General features: G+C 45.9%; 8 protein-coding genes across 8 annotated transcripts, besides 21 other annotated features; all 8 read left to right on the forward strand.

Moving 5' to 3' along the window:
* Positions 1 to 4,268: part of a sequence feature (areas merged during assembly that could not be assigned to a particular haplotype. This can correspond to areas where the two haplotypes were merged or to regions with more than two copies in the genome that were merged during assembly.) that runs on past the window's edge.
* Positions 293 to 871, forward strand: Tc00.1047053510431.90 (hypothetical protein, conserved; the record flags this gene model as incomplete). Its single annotated transcript, XM_814135.1, has 1 exon — positions 293 to 871. One exon carries the CDS (start codon positions 293 to 295, stop codon positions 869 to 871), a length of 579 nt encoding a protein of 192 aa, XP_819228.1.
* Positions 912 to 933: a sequence feature (AT_rich).
* Positions 1,083 to 1,212: a sequence feature (T-rich).
* Positions 1,360 to 1,386: a microsatellite.
* On the forward strand, positions 1,395 to 2,015 carry Tc00.1047053510431.100 (hypothetical protein, conserved; the record flags this gene model as incomplete). Its single annotated transcript, XM_814136.1, has 1 exon — positions 1,395 to 2,015. The coding sequence occupies one exon, from the start codon at positions 1,395 to 1,397 to the stop codon at positions 2,013 to 2,015; it is 621 nt and encodes a 206-aa protein (XP_819229.1).
* Positions 2,118 to 2,154: a microsatellite.
* Tc00.1047053510431.110 (uncharacterized protein) lies at positions 2,481 to 3,899 on the forward strand (the record flags this gene model as incomplete). The annotated part of the gene is made up of 1 exon (XM_814137.1): positions 2,481 to 3,899. The coding sequence occupies one exon, from the start codon at positions 2,481 to 2,483 to the stop codon at positions 3,897 to 3,899; it is 1,419 nt and encodes a 472-aa protein (XP_819230.1).
* Positions 4,058 to 4,081: a microsatellite.
* Positions 4,246 to 4,265: a microsatellite.
* Positions 4,269 to 4,344: a sequence feature (areas merged during assembly that could not be assigned to a particular haplotype. This can correspond to areas where the two haplotypes were merged or to regions with more than two copies in the genome that were merged during assembly.).
* On the forward strand, positions 4,302 to 5,483 carry Tc00.1047053510431.120 (hypothetical protein, conserved; the record flags this gene model as incomplete). Its single annotated transcript, XM_814138.1, has 1 exon — positions 4,302 to 5,483. One exon carries the CDS (start codon positions 4,302 to 4,304, stop codon positions 5,481 to 5,483), a length of 1,182 nt encoding a protein of 393 aa, XP_819231.1.
* Positions 4,345 to 6,251: a sequence feature (areas merged during assembly that could not be assigned to a particular haplotype. This can correspond to areas where the two haplotypes were merged or to regions with more than two copies in the genome that were merged during assembly.).
* Positions 5,706 to 6,836, forward strand: Tc00.1047053510431.130 (hypothetical protein, conserved; the record flags this gene model as incomplete). Its single annotated transcript, XM_814139.1, has 1 exon — positions 5,706 to 6,836. The coding sequence occupies one exon, from the start codon at positions 5,706 to 5,708 to the stop codon at positions 6,834 to 6,836; it is 1,131 nt and encodes a 376-aa protein (XP_819232.1).
* Positions 6,252 to 6,327: a sequence feature (areas merged during assembly that could not be assigned to a particular haplotype. This can correspond to areas where the two haplotypes were merged or to regions with more than two copies in the genome that were merged during assembly.).
* Positions 6,328 to 14,357: part of a sequence feature (areas merged during assembly that could not be assigned to a particular haplotype. This can correspond to areas where the two haplotypes were merged or to regions with more than two copies in the genome that were merged during assembly.) that runs on past the window's edge.
* Positions 7,130 to 7,181: a sequence feature (A-rich).
* Positions 7,212 to 8,597, forward strand: Tc00.1047053510431.140 (protein kinase, putative; the record flags this gene model as incomplete). Its single annotated transcript, XM_814140.1, has 1 exon — positions 7,212 to 8,597. The coding sequence occupies one exon, from the start codon at positions 7,212 to 7,214 to the stop codon at positions 8,595 to 8,597; it is 1,386 nt and encodes a 461-aa protein (XP_819233.1).
* Positions 8,693 to 8,717: a microsatellite.
* Positions 9,077 to 9,093: a sequence feature (T-rich).
* Positions 9,094 to 9,121: a microsatellite.
* Positions 9,122 to 9,179: a sequence feature (T-rich).
* Positions 9,285 to 9,335: a microsatellite.
* Positions 9,781 to 9,808: a microsatellite.
* Positions 9,814 to 11,721, forward strand: Tc00.1047053510431.150 (ABC transporter, putative; the record flags this gene model as incomplete). Its single annotated transcript, XM_814141.1, has 1 exon — positions 9,814 to 11,721. The coding sequence occupies one exon, from the start codon at positions 9,814 to 9,816 to the stop codon at positions 11,719 to 11,721; it is 1,908 nt and encodes a 635-aa protein (XP_819234.1).
* Positions 11,911 to 11,941: a microsatellite.
* Positions 11,981 to 12,003: a microsatellite.
* Tc00.1047053510431.160 (nucleolar GTP-binding protein 1, putative) lies at positions 12,109 to 14,073 on the forward strand (the record flags this gene model as incomplete). Its single annotated transcript, XM_814142.1, has 1 exon — positions 12,109 to 14,073. The coding sequence occupies one exon, from the start codon at positions 12,109 to 12,111 to the stop codon at positions 14,071 to 14,073; it is 1,965 nt and encodes a 654-aa protein (XP_819235.1).
* Positions 14,193 to 14,260: a sequence feature (T-rich).

The following is a 14,357-nucleotide window of genomic DNA, read 5'->3' on the forward strand; positions in this document are numbered from 1 at the left end:
AGTGTGTTTTCTATATTTTGATTTTACTTTTGACTGTCTAGTGAATGATTGGACCATTTTGTTTGTTTGTTCATTCATGCCTCAACGGTGATAGGTAGCAATGTGGAGGAGTGACGAGGCCTTTATGTGAAGTAAATGTTCAGAATTCAGTTAATGTATATTAATTGAATTCTAACTTTGGAATGTGCCGCTTTTTTAATGAAGGCTCCAAGGTCGTCTGGGCTTTTTTTTTTTTTTTCCTTTCAAAGAGAAGCATTCATACTGAGCTGAGGGTGAGGGCCGCAGTAGCAGCATGCCTGATTTCACCCGAGACGATGAGCACAGTTTAGATTTATTGCGCAAAAAAAATGAGCTTGGTAAAATTAAAGCCGAGGAATCCAATTTGTTGCAACAACTGGAGCAGAAATATGATATATTCATTAGAGAGGGCTTGAGCAACATGTCAAGAATGGTACCACGTAGAACCACACGGCAGCTTCGACTGCGATGCGTTCTGATATCATGGCCAATGCTTTTATTGAGTCTTGGTTTATTTTTTGTTTTTACACTTTTTTTGTTGCAATTTTATGAGGGAGGAGGGGGCTGGTCTCTTTTCCTTCTCCAATGGCACATTTGTCTTGTTGGAGTGTTGGTGGTTTTGGTGGCATTGGTGTGTTGCACACAAATCCGTGAGCGTCTTTTTATTAATAGAGCCATTCTGTGCGCCTGTGTGTTGATTTCAGTGGTATTGGGGTTGTTGACGCTTGCGGTCTTGTTTCGCGGCCGTGATGAGGAATATAATCGATGGGACCGAGGTCTGTTTGTAATCTTCGGGGTGGGGGAAGGGCTGATTGTTGTGGAGTCGGCATCACTTCTATTCAACTCTTTTTAATTGCCGTGAACCATGGCTGCCTTTTTTTTTCTCCCCTTTCAAAAAAAAAAAAAAAAAATAAAGGGAACATTTGCGCTCCAAATAAAGAATGGGAAAGGAAAGATGTGGGGGAGAAATAGAAAATAGATGGTGGTGAAAGAAAAAAGGGATGGAATGAGATAGATTTCATTGGTGATGCAACTGTCGAAATTCCCGTAACAGTACTGTGCGGTCTTTTTTGGTTGTTGTTTCTTTTTTTTTTCCTTTTTTTCTATTTATTTATTTTGCTTTATTTTATTTTCATAATTGCTCCCCTTTTCTTCCGCCGTTTTTGTTTTTTAAAGTTTTTTTTTTTTTTTTTTAAGGGGCCACACCTTACCCAATCAGGGCGCCAAAGAGGGCATACATAGGCATAGCGATATATATTTATATATAAACAGAGTGAGAGGAATAGGCGGCGTGGGGGAAAAAAAAAGACACTTGGATTTGCCGTGACGCTACACTTTACGTTTTTTTTTTTTTTTTTTTCCTTCTTTCACACAAAATGGATTTTGAATTTTTTCGCACCATTCCTCTCGTGACGAGGTCCTTCCTCCTGTTGTCGGTGGCTTCCGTCATGCTAGTTTCCTTTGGTGTGGTTCATCCCGTAGAAGTTGTATTTAGTCCTCTTCTTGTGTTTCAAGAGAGACAGTACTGGAGGTTGATCACTAACTTTTTCTACTTTGGGCACCTTGATCTAAACAGCATCTTGGAGCTCCACTGGTTATGCGTGGTAAGTAGCGGCATCGAGTTGCAATACTTTCGGCGAAGAAAAGTAGATTATTGCATCACCCTTTTTGCAGGAATGTCTCTTCTTCTACTTTTTCGGTGCCTTAGGGTCGTGGATACTCCCTATTTGAGCTTCTCACTTTGCAATGCTTTGGCATATCTTTTTTCTCGTCTAATGCCTGAACAGGAAGCGAACATCTTTTTACTGGTGACGATTCCGGTACGACTGTTGCCGCTTTTTTTTCTCGCTATCGCCATCATTTTTGATATGCAGAGAAGCATCAGGCTTATTGTTGTGGAAAACCTTGTCGGACACATTCTTTGGTACTTCCTCGAGATCTTTCCATGCATTACAAGAGTGCATCCATTGCGGTTGCAAGAAATGTTTATGCAGTAAGGCAAAACGAAAGAAAAAAAAAAAAAAAAGGGGACTGCTTCATCACCGTGTGTGATGTGGTTGTTCTGCGGGTATTCCAGCTTTTACACGTTGTCATATACATCTATCTCTCTTTCTCTCTCTCTCTCTCTCTTTCTCTGTGTGTGTGTGTAGATGCACCATCGGTGTGTTGTTTGTTGCTGCGGGTTAACTTTCCACGCGGAGGGTGCCGTTGTTCTTGGTGTAGTTGTATTTCCCACCATCTGTGGTTTGTGCGTCTTTGTTCATTGCATTTTGGAAATGCATCTTGGTTTTTAATTTTGAAATAAATAATGATCACTCCCCCAGCAGAAACCCAGCAACAACAACTACAAGGGGAGAAACAGTCCCGGGAGCAGGGGGGTGGACGAACACGAACAGCAACACTAAGAAAAGATAGAAGCTCAAAAAAAAAGGGGAAGAGAGGGCGAGTGTGTGTGACAAGTTATGAACACGCTATCGGTTTGGTGCGAACGACAGACTGCATCCTTCACTAAGGCCTTTAAGAAGCGGTATGTTACTTTTGATCCGGAGTCTCGCAAGATATCGTACGCCGAGAACGAACAAAAACCCCCGAAGGGTGTCATCATTGTCACAAAGATGGTGCGGTGTTGTCAGATGATGGAAGTGAAAACATCTGATTTATTTACACTGATTGTCGACGGGAGCCATGAAGATGGAAAAGAAGATCAGTGGACTCTCCGCATGCCAAATCGTCAAATTTTTGAGGAGTGGACAGAAGTCATCGGAAATGTATGTGCAGCCGCTGGACTGATGCAGCCGTTGAACTTTGGACTTCCCTCTGTCGATCCACGAACAAATCTGCCTTTCGCTCAAGTACCGCTGGAGTATCTATTTAAGTTTGCAGTACTGGAGAAGGCTGTCATTCACTTCTTTGGTACTGTCACGCTTGTGACATCCACGACGGGTAAGGATAATCATCCGGCCCGTCATAATCTCGTGGTAGGGGATAAGGCAATTTACATTTTTACCCAGAATGCAACTATTTTGTATTGCAGCCTTATCAGTCATATTCGAAGGATATATCATGGTCCTGAAGCAACCTTTTTTGCCGTCCATGTCAAATCACCAGCGCCAGACATTGTGGTGAAGGATTTTTCAGAAGGTGCACAAGTGGCTTTTATCCTTGCTAGGTTGTTCCATGTGACGACTGGTAAAAGTCTCAGCGTCATGCCTATCAATGTTCCCACCGCTGAGGTACTTGTGGAGTCGCAACAGCTGCGGCTGAATGGGGATGAAGGGTATAAGCTTCACGTTGTTTCACCAACTACCAAGTTGCGTCTTCGTCAGGTGATTGATACGAACAAGGATGGAAGGAGTCTCAGCGGCAGTGTAAACATGAATGCAAACGGGGGAGGTCAAAAACAGGGCGTTGACAAGGCTCTCGCCGTTGAACCCACCGTCGTTGTGCCCACAGATCCTCTTACAACACTTCTCCATAAAATTGGACTGCCAGAATACGCTCCAAAACTGTTGAGTCAACATGTCGATTTAGATGTTTTGCAGTGTATGGATGTATCCGATCTAATGACCTTTGGTGTCTCAAATAAATCCCATTGCCAAATGATTCTCGACGCCGCTTTGAGATCAGACACGGCGGATCCCGAAAATGTGGGCGGTGATGCGTTGGATGATTTTGACCCGAAGGCTGGATATCCCTCTGGTAAACCCGTGGGTGGTGTAACACTAAGTGACGATGAGGACGATGAGATTGATCTTTTTGTCCCACCTCAGAGGACAGTGACGCTGGACGAGGACTCGGATGAAGAGCTTCTCCCTTCAAGAACCCCTGCTGTAAACGTGAGCAAACCACCAGCTATCGTTATTGATGATGATGACCTTTAATATTACTAGCGGAAAAGAAATTGTTTTGGATATCTTTTGATTTTGTTTTTTACATTTTACTGAATTAGTTGTACGTACACTCATATCGTTTGCTATTTTTTTTCAAAAACGCACATACAATCTCCGTGTGCGTATAGAAAAAGGTTTGTTGCCCCCCAAAAAAAAAACAAAACAAAACAAAAAACGACAACAACAACTTTTTCGCGGTAGGCTCATGCGTGGGCGACCACGAGTATTTATTTGGCTTGTTTTTCTGTGATTGTTAGTTGGTTGGGGGCGGGGTTATGCTGACGGGCGTTAAATTGACCTTAAGGACAATTGTTTATCTCTTTGGTTGTCTACACTAATTTATTTATTTATTTATTTTTTGGAATACTAATTTAAGGTTGTTTTGCAATACGGATGTCACGCGCGTTCCTAGAGCGTTGTCCTAGAAGGCATTTGGTGATACATATGGACATCAACAGGACAATTATTCAGGTTGATTCCGCTGGCCAAAGAACAATGGAAGATGCCCTTAACGGCAACATTGCAGCAAATGTATGGGGACGCTGCGAAGGAGACAAGTGGGTGGCTGTTTTAGGGCCTGAAGAAGAGGGGGATCGTTCTGGCTTGGTAACCTTCGATAAGTATGTCGATAATTCCTATACCGAGCCTCCTTTGATGCAAGAACTTCCAAAAGCCGAGAGAGATTGCATATGGCGTGATATTTCAGCGAAGAGGAGGTCGGTTGTGCGGACATTTACTCACGCTGGTCAGCCAGGCGAAAATTACGCGCAGCATGTCGAAGAACAGAGGAAAGTGTTGACCGCAGCGTCTAATTGTTCCATGGTTCCATCCTTTTTCCAACTTGTCAACACACTCTCGGAGTTAAATTGGTCATTCACCATGATTTTTCGAACATTCGGTCATGATTTGGCTAATGTGCTGCAAGAGTGGCGACAGTTTCTTTTTGGCGAACATGCTCATAAGCCGCAGGGTGTTTTGCTTAGGCGGATGAAGGAGAAATACGTTCCTGAGGCGACGGGATGTATTTTTCGTGCAGAAGATCACATTTTTTTCTGTGTTGGGCCAGACAAGGCTGCCGTGGTGCATCATCCAGAGGGGGCAGAAAAATTGTCTTCTTCTGAGATCCTGGCGCAGTTATCGGCAATGCCTTCCTGCAAAGAGGTTCACCAAACAAATTTTATGCAGCTTCATGATCAGATCTTGGAGTACACTTCAACATCAAACAATGTTGGTGGAATAGTGGACTACTATCCGTTTTGGGCCCAAGGAGCCGAACGGCGTTCTGGAGGAAAGGTGTTTCCCGTTGCCATTACCTCTTCTTCCTGTGTTACGGCCCCTGTCACGCCGCGGTTCTACGTTTTCTTTGATGACAACATCTTTATTGGGGAGGAAAAATCAATAGTGGACCTGAGAGATATAGTGACGGGGAAAAGTATCACTGATGCTGCAATAGAGCGTAAATATTGCGTTGCTGTAAATCCATACAAAGCTACTGTTGATAAGGAGTACTTTGTGGATTGCTTGGCGGGGAGAATCCGATTGCAGCTAGGGGAGGATGAGATATGCATCGATTAATCTGTTCCTTGAGGGAAGTTAAGTCTAAATGAATTTTAATGGGTGGAGTGGAACGAATTGTGTAACTTCGTCGTTGACGTACACATTGTAATTCTTTTCTTTGCATACTGGCTCTTTTGCTGATTCACGCATTAGGAGGGGAAGGAGAAGTTGACAGCGTTGTTTGTGGAGGCGCGGAATTTTGAAACCACCACCACCACCACCAAAACGCTCATTCCAATCATGACGGAGTATAAAAAATTGTGCGCCATTCTGGCGCAGCTTCGGGAGGAAGTTACATCGCTGTCCTGTGCTTTTGAAGGTGGGGAAGGACAGGACACCGTTGCGTTGCATTCATTGTCGACTTCAATTCAAAAACTAGTTACAAATGCACAGCCTCGTTTATTGAAAATACTTCGCAAAGCCACTGAGACGGACCCTAATCGCCAAATCTACAACGAGGCTATGTGTGCAGCGATAAAACAGCTATTTGACGACTTTTGCGAGTTGTTGAGTTGTCTCTTTGGGGTGCCGATGGAGGAGATGGTTCTCTCGGAGGGCAAAATAAATTTTGAGGATTCCCCATCCATTTCGTGGACGGAGGATGTGCATAACAACTATTTGCTACACCTTGCGCAAACAGAGGCATGGAAAAAACGTATTGCGACGAATATTGCGGACTTGGTGTTGTTTGAAGAGGAAACGCGCACCGTCTATTTTGCGGAGGAAAGGAAAGCGCGTGAAACATTGTTGCAGATCAAAAGAAATGAGAAGACTAATATTCTGCACATGTTGAAGGAGAGAGAGGCGGCAAAGTGGGAGGCTGAGGTGCGGCGTCGCAATGATGAACACAAGGGGCTAATGAATGCCTCTAGTTTTTACGGGGTTCAAAACATTGCGACGGTATTGTTACGTATTCCAGAGCCGTTTCGGAAGCTTCTGGCGGGAAACATGGCTCAGCTTGTACGGGCTCTCCGCACAACACCAGAGGACCCCAACATTCGACGAATTCGATGTAACAATAGGAGGGTAATGATGGATTATAGTCATGTTGTCTTCTGTGGTGAGTGCGAAACGTGTCGGATACTAGTCGCTGCAGCTGAAATTTTGTGGTATATAATGGGATATCGGGTGGAGTACTCGACCGCACCTACATCTTCTCTTCGCACTGTCATTGAAAATAACCCACCGATTCTGTTGCCATGTGGCCGTTACGCATCAGAACATGCCATCGCGGTGATTGGATTTGAGGAGTACTCCGAGCGTTTCTTCACCCTCCATGAGCCCGATCCCATGCAAGATTCCGATGAGTGGATGGTTTGGTACGCAACGCTGGAGGCGTTGTTAGCACGTCTCGAGGATTGTTTAGTTTAGTCCAACGCTGAGAGAGAGAGGGCCGACGTTTTTCTGAGGTGGAGTTGGGGTTTTTTTTTCTGGGGGCTGGGGCGGTGAGCCATCAGACATATGTTGTGATTGCAGAGATCGTGTGCGTTCTTTTTTATTTCTTTGTGATTTTGAAGGGAATTTAAGGTATAGGCTATATTATTTCCCCTCCCCTCTCCTGTAAAAGATAAATCTCTGTAATTTGATTTCCATACACTTTTGAGGTGTGAGTCATAATAATAGCAGTAGCCACGGCTATCAACAGTACACACCTCTCACAACCTAAAAAAACAACAAGAAGAGGAAGAAGAAAAGAAAAAAAAAAGAAAGAAAAAAGGACGGAAAGATCAGTCCGTTAGCGGGGTTATGTATGGCACAAGCAAAATTCAGGGAGGGGGATTAAGAGGTTCTCTGCATTATTGCACCCAGCAGCGATTTCTTCCTTCAGCAAATAGAACCCCCGGCTTCGTAAATGCGCGAGGAAAGGTCACGGCCAGCAAAGCGGCAACTTCCTCCGAATACCACGCCGCCTACTTGACAGAGTACGAGAAAATCGAGATTAGGGGATACAAAGATGTATACTACGTGGGACAGAATTGTGAGCGTAAAATTCAGGCCCCAGTGGAGGGCGGCTACAACTGCGGCTACGATGACGAACGAGGGGATTACACAATAATGCTGCATGATCATATAGCCTACCGCTACGAGGTGCTGGGCACTCTGGGGAGTGGGTCCTTTGGTCAGGTCGTTAAGGTCGCCGATCACCAGAATGGCACTACAGTTGCACTGAAGATTATAAGAAACAAGAAACGCTTTATGTCACAGGCAAAAATTGAGGTGCAAATTCTGTCACACCTTCGAAGGGGCGACCCTAATGGAATTTACGGAATTGTTCAAATGCTTGACAGCTTTACTTTTCGGTCTCATGTGTGCATTACATACGAGCTTTTATCTATCAATCTATATGAGCACCTAAAGCAACGCAATTTTCATCCGTTATCGCTGAGCGCCGTCCGCAAGATTGGGGCCGGAGTATTAGTCTCGCTCTCTTATATATGGCGTGAGAATATTATCCACTGTGACTTGAAGCCAGAGAACATCCTCCTTAAAACGCCTGATAGGGCAACGGTGAAGGTGATTGATTTTGGATCTTCCTGCTTTGAGAACGCTCGCATCTATACATATATCCAGTCGCGTTTCTATCGCGCACCCGAGGTTATATTAGGCTGTTCATACACCAAACATATCGACCTTTGGAGTTATGGCTGTGTGCTGTGCGAGCTAGCCACAGGAGTTCCCATTTTTCCGGGAGAGAGCGAACAAGATCAGCTGGGCTGCATCATGGAGTACCTTGGAGCCCCTCCACATGAGCTGATACTTCAATCCTCACGCAAGCAAGAGCTATTTGATGTTAATAACGGTTATGCCCCAAAGTTAGTTCCCAACAGCAGGCGGAAAATACGATACCCAGGGACAAGGTCCCTCGCGGCGTTTCTCGGTCTTCCTCAAGACGATGGCTTTGTTAGTTTTGTCAGGCAATTTCTGTGCTGGATCCCGGAAGAGCGGGTTTCCCCGCGTAGGGCGATGCGTCATCCGTGGATTGCCGACATATTTGAAGGACCGCCACCGCCCTTGTCGCAGGTGAGCAAGACCCAAACAAATTTGGCAGTACGTGCGGCCATTTCCAATGCCCACCGCATCACAGGGCAACCTTTGAAAGTGCCGCATCTCCCAAAGATTGGTGAGCACTGAGGCGAAATAAAGCTCTTATTTGGGGCGTTTCTTTTTTTCATTCTTCCCCTTCCAACCTTGTTGTTATTATTTGGTTTTGCCCCTCTCCCTCCCTCTTTTTTTTTTTTTTTTTTTTTTTTTATGCTGTAATTTTTCTTTGGCACATTGCTATGGTGGATGCCTTTGACGTGTACTGTAAATATTTATAGGTGGATAAATGGCAGGGATGCTTTTAGGAAAGATGGAAGGAGGGAAGAAAAAAGCGGCGGAGTCCCCATCGGGGGGTTGCAGGATAGGGAATGATAAAAACAAAACAAACAAAAAGGAACATATTAAAAACGAATGCAGGCATGTGCCCGCATGCATATATATATATATGTATCTATTTCCGGTATCTATTGGGCATGAAGGCATAACGTTACCGTATGCTTATGATATCACGAATTATTGTTTCTTTTTGTTACTCATCCTTGCGGGTTTTAATTGACTTATTTTGATCCTTTTTTTTTTTTTTTCCATATATATATCTATATATATATATATATCATATGTTTTTTTCTTACTTCTCCTTTTTTTTTTTTTTTCTTTTTCTTCTTCTTATTTCCAACCTGTTTATTTGACTCAATGATTGCTGGATTCACCTGAGAGGTCCACGCACATGACAGAGATGTTGGCCGGGGAAAAGCACCAAGAAGCAACCACAAATAAATATATAAATATACCTGTATGTATATATGCATATATACACTTGTATGTATAAGAAAAAAAAAAAGCGCATGCTACGTTTATATTTGGTATTATTTCTTTGCGTTATATTCGCATCCACCTTTTTTTTTGTGGTTTTTTTTTTTTTGTTTCTTGTTGTGTTAGGCATTGCACGCGCGTGCCCACGCATGCTTACATTTACTGAAGAAACGTAGTAAGAGGCGAGGGTATCTGAAGGACGGTGCTTCTTGCCACTGCCACTACCGCTGTATTTGCTGTGTGCCGGGAAAGAGTCTTCTTTTTCTCACTTTCTCTTTCAGTCTTGTCTGTAGTCTGCGTGACGTTGGTCTTTTAATTCTCGCCCTCTCTCTCTCTCCCTCCTCCTCCCAACTTCCTAAATTTGCACCACAAGGGGCCCAGCAAATTGAGTTAGTAGGATCGACGTAAACCGAGTAACACACGCATAGCTGTGTGCCTCATTATTAATTACTAATTACTGATTTATTTATTTATTTATTTGTTTGTTTTTGTGATGACCCTTGCGGCAGAACTTTTTGCGAAGATTGAGGCGGCGAAAGTGGCTTCACGCGTGTTGCTTTTCTCTCTGGCTGTAATGCTGTTCCATGGCATCTATCAACGAATGCGGTCACACCAGGAGTCCACGCACCCGCGGAGGCTTGTTAGAAGACTCAGCGAGCCCCGCAAGCGACCCGGCGTTCATTTTGACAGAACACTTCTTCGTCGTATTATTGAACTTCTACGCGTCTGTTTTCCCCGCATAGTTTCTGCAGAATCGGGGTTGGTGCTCTTGCTGACATCTCTCCTTATGCTCCGTACCACGTTAACGCTGACGTTTTCCCAAATATCTGCAAGCAACACCAAGGCACTTATGCAAAAAAATTTTAGGCACTTTATTTTTGGTTTGCTCGATGTTGCGGTGTACGCCATCCCTGCTACAATCACTGGCGTTGGTATTAATTACGCGACTGCCACGCTGGAGCAATGTTTTCGTGGGAACTTGCAGAACGCCCTCCACCAGGAATACTTTGAGGGCTGCAAGATGTATGATTTGGCAATAAAAGGCCTTGTGGACAATCCGGCTCATCGCGTGACACACGATGTGCAGCGGTTCTGTAGCGAGTTATCAGGTCTTTTTCCTGCCGTAATAAAGCCGATTTTGGATATCGCCATCTTTTCTTCGGCGCTGGCTGGTTTTGGCGGTTATGGGGTTCCGCTTGTAATGATGTTGTACTACGCGTTTGTTGCCTTGATGTTTCGCATGCTGTTGCCGAACTTTGCGGGTTGGGTAGCACGAAGTCGGGAAAAGGAGGGTAATTTGCGTCTTCTGCACACACAATTAATTCAACACGCGGAGGAGGTGGCGTTTTATCGTGGCGCGGAGATAGAAGGCGAAAATGCCGAGCGGCTTTTGGAATCATTTATTTGCGTGGAACGACGCCTAAAACGGGCGAAGTGGTGGAGCACCTTTATAAATGGCATATTGGTCAAGTATGCTGCGACTGGCGTTGGTTACGCCGTGTGTGCCGTTGTGGTTGCCCGGGAGAAGGGCCGTCTAGACGCGGCGGCATTGACACAAGTCTTCGTTCGTTGCACGCAGCTCTACATTCCACTCTCTCTGGCGATGGGAAGATTGTTGTCACTCCACCTCAAGGTTAGCTCATTGTGTAGCAGTGCCCATCGTGTGGGGGAGCTGCGAGATGTGCTTTCCGCCATGGAGGGAGTAGACCAGGGTGCCTTATCAAAGATAGTGGAAATACCAAATGGCGATGAAATTGTGTTTAGAGATGTGGTCATCGTTTCCCCCAGCGATCAAATTGTGTTGCTTGATTATACGGCAACTTTTAAGGCTGGACGCCACCTACTGATCATGGGTTGCAACGGGGCTGGTAAGACAGCTCTCCTGCGGACGCTCTGTGGGTTATGGCCACTGCGGAGTGGCACTGTGGAGCGGCCCGCCATGCCTGAGCTGATGTTCTTGACGCAGCGGACCTATCTTCCACCAGGCACACTTCGTACACAACTTATCTACCCTGCAGTGGAGGGAGAGGAGCAGGCCCGCAGAATGCCCGACGAGATGCTCCTGCAACTTGCAGCAGAGGTCGGCCTGAATGGTGTTGTGGAGCGTGAGGGAGGATTAGATGCTGAGAAGGAGTGGGGTGAAGTTTTTTCTGGTGGTGAGCGACAACGCATTTCTATCGTCCGTGCCATGTGTCATTGCCCCACCTTTGTTTTTCTCGACGAATGCACCAGTGCCATTTCGCAGGACGTAGAGCCTGCTTTGTATGAGTTGCTGCAGCTTCGCGGTGTGACTTTGGTTACTGTTTCCCATCGTGAGGCATTGAAGGCTCTCCACCATGAGACTTTGATTTTGGACGGCATGGGCGGTTACAACATGTCCGTGCTGGGAGATTCCCAATAAGGCGTTTCCTGCACGAAACCCTGCATCTGTAGACACACATACATGAAGGCCTCCATTAGTGGCAACGGAGAGACACTACTGCGGGTCATGCTGACGAGTCGTGATGAAATAAAAAGGGGAAAAAGTTGGGTTGGATATCAGAAATGGTTTCACAAACGCAACTTCCGTTTGTCTTTTTGACCCATCACCTATTATTATTATTATTATTATTATTACTATTGACTTTAATATTTGTTTGCTGCCCCCTCTTGTTGATTTTTCTCTCTCTCTCTCTCTCTTTCTTTTTTTTTTTTTTACTGCGTCATTTCTGCTCCACACGAAGTCACAGGTCAAGAGAAGAGGAGAGCACACCGATTACCGCGTGCGCAGGTAAGGACGGCCTTCATCATGTCCACCATTTACAACTTCAAGGCGATGACCGTCGTCCCGACATACAAGGATTTCATGGACATCGTGCTTTCCAAGACGCAGCGTAAGACTCCCACTGTGGTGCACAAGGGTTACCATATTTCGCGTATTCGCCAGTTTTACATGCGGAAGGTAAAATTCACCCAAAAAACAATCAATGAGAAGCTCACACATGTTTTGTTGGAATTTCCGCGCATGGATGACATTCATCCATTTTACGGCGACCTTATGCACGTGCTGTATGATCGTGATCACTACAAGGTGGCACTGGGTCAAGTGGGGGCTGTCCGACATATGGTGGACAATATTGGCAGGGATTATGTGCGTCTGCTGAAGTACGGCGATTCGCTCTATCGATGTAAGCAGCTGAAACGCGCCGCACTTGGACGCATGGCAACTGCCTGCAAGAAACTTAGCAGTGCCATGGTATACTTGGAGAAGGTGCGACAACACATGTCCCGTTTGCCATCTATTGATCCAAACGCCCGAACGCTTCTTATTACTGGGTTCCCGAACGTTGGGAAGTCAAGTTTTATGAACAAAGTAACCCGTGCTGATGTGGAGGTGCAGCCGTACGCCTTTACAACGAAGTCTCTTTTTGTTGGCCACACCGATTACAAGTACACCAGTTGGCAAGTAATTGATACACCCGGTATTCTTGACCACTCCCTTGAGGAACGTAATGTCATTGAGATGCAGGCAATTACGGCATTGGCTCACCTTCGTGCGTGCATTCTTTTTTTCATGGATCTTAGTACCCACTGTGGATATACAATTGCCCAGCAGCTCTCGCTGTTTCAATCCATCGGGCCGCTCTTTACAGGAAAGCCGGTTGTTGTTGTTTTCAACAAGAGTGACGTATGCACCATTGATGATGTATCAACAGAGGAGCAGTCTCTTATCATGAAGGCCATTGAAGAGGCCGGTGCAAAGTGGATCACAACCAGCACTCTAACCGACTTTGGCGTCGGGGACCTAAAGACGCTGGCATGTGAGACACTACTGGTGCACCGCTCTGAGCAGAAGGAGGGCAGTGGGCGCTTTCAGGCGATTCAGAACCGTCTTTACTGCGCTTTGCCTCAAAAACGAGACAATATGGAGCGACCAGCTTACGTTCCAACGTCGGTGAAAAAGGAACAGGAGGAATGCGACGCATCGGGCCCGGCTCGTGTTCGCCGAAAGACAGAGAGAGACTACGAGTGGGAAAACGGTGGACCAGGACGGTATCAGCCCAATGAACGTAAAACGTGGGACTTGGAGGATCCAGAATGGAACAGTGACATCATTCCCGACATTATGGATGGTCACAACATCTATGACCACATTGATCCGGACATTCACGATCGACTTTTGGAGTTGGAGGCGGAAGAAGATGCGCGTTTGCAGGAAGTGGAGATGGAGGCTTCAAAGAAGCGCCCACAGTACGAGTTGGATGACGCCACGTTGGAGGCAGTGCGCTTCATCAAGGAAAAGGTTAAGGTGTTGAAAATGGAGCGGGCGATGAAGAACCCCGCCGTTCGTCGCACCAAACAACAGTCAGATGCGATTAAAAAGTTCAACGGGCGCACAGGTAGTCAGGACGCTCGTTCGGCAACACCTGCAGCTCCAGCTTCTACCGCTGGTAAAAAGCGGGGTCGTTCCATCTCTGTTGCACAGGAAGCAATCATACGCGATCGTTCCGGCTCAACCCACGTTTCTACGAAAACCACGCGTGGCATTAGCTCTCGTTCCGCAAGCCGTGAGCGTTCCCTAAGCGTGAGCCGAGGGGAGGGCTACAGGGATATCAATGAAAAGCTCCGTGCGGTGAAGCTCAGTAAGGTGAAGTCACGCTCACGCAACCGTCAGGGCAGGAAGGGCGAGGGTGATCGCGACACACCAAACCTCCGTCCGAAGCATCTCTTTACAGGAAAGGTAAAGGTGAACGGCAAACGCGACAGACGGTAGGGAGGCACTGTTGGGAAGAGGAAAAAGGGAGATAAGGAAGAAACAGTAGACACGTCGATTAATACTGTACGCAACTTGAGAAAGGAAGCTGTGGGCAAACCCATTTCTCTGCACTCTCATTTTTGTTTTTTCTCCTTCGTTTCTCCTTTTTTTTTTTTTCTTCTTGCTTTAATCTCTTCTTTTCCTTATGCATCATCATGAGTTGACCTGTCGTTTGGCAGGCGGGAACGCGATGGGGTGACGAGGAGGAGGTGGGAGAAGGGGAGGGCGCAGGGAAATTTCCG

Source organism: Trypanosoma cruzi, genomic scaffold, assembly GCF_000209065.1.
Source record: "Trypanosoma cruzi strain CL Brener 1047053516747 genomic scaffold, whole genome shotgun sequence".
Taxonomy (NCBI): Eukaryota; Euglenozoa; class Kinetoplastea; order Trypanosomatida; family Trypanosomatidae; genus Trypanosoma; species Trypanosoma cruzi.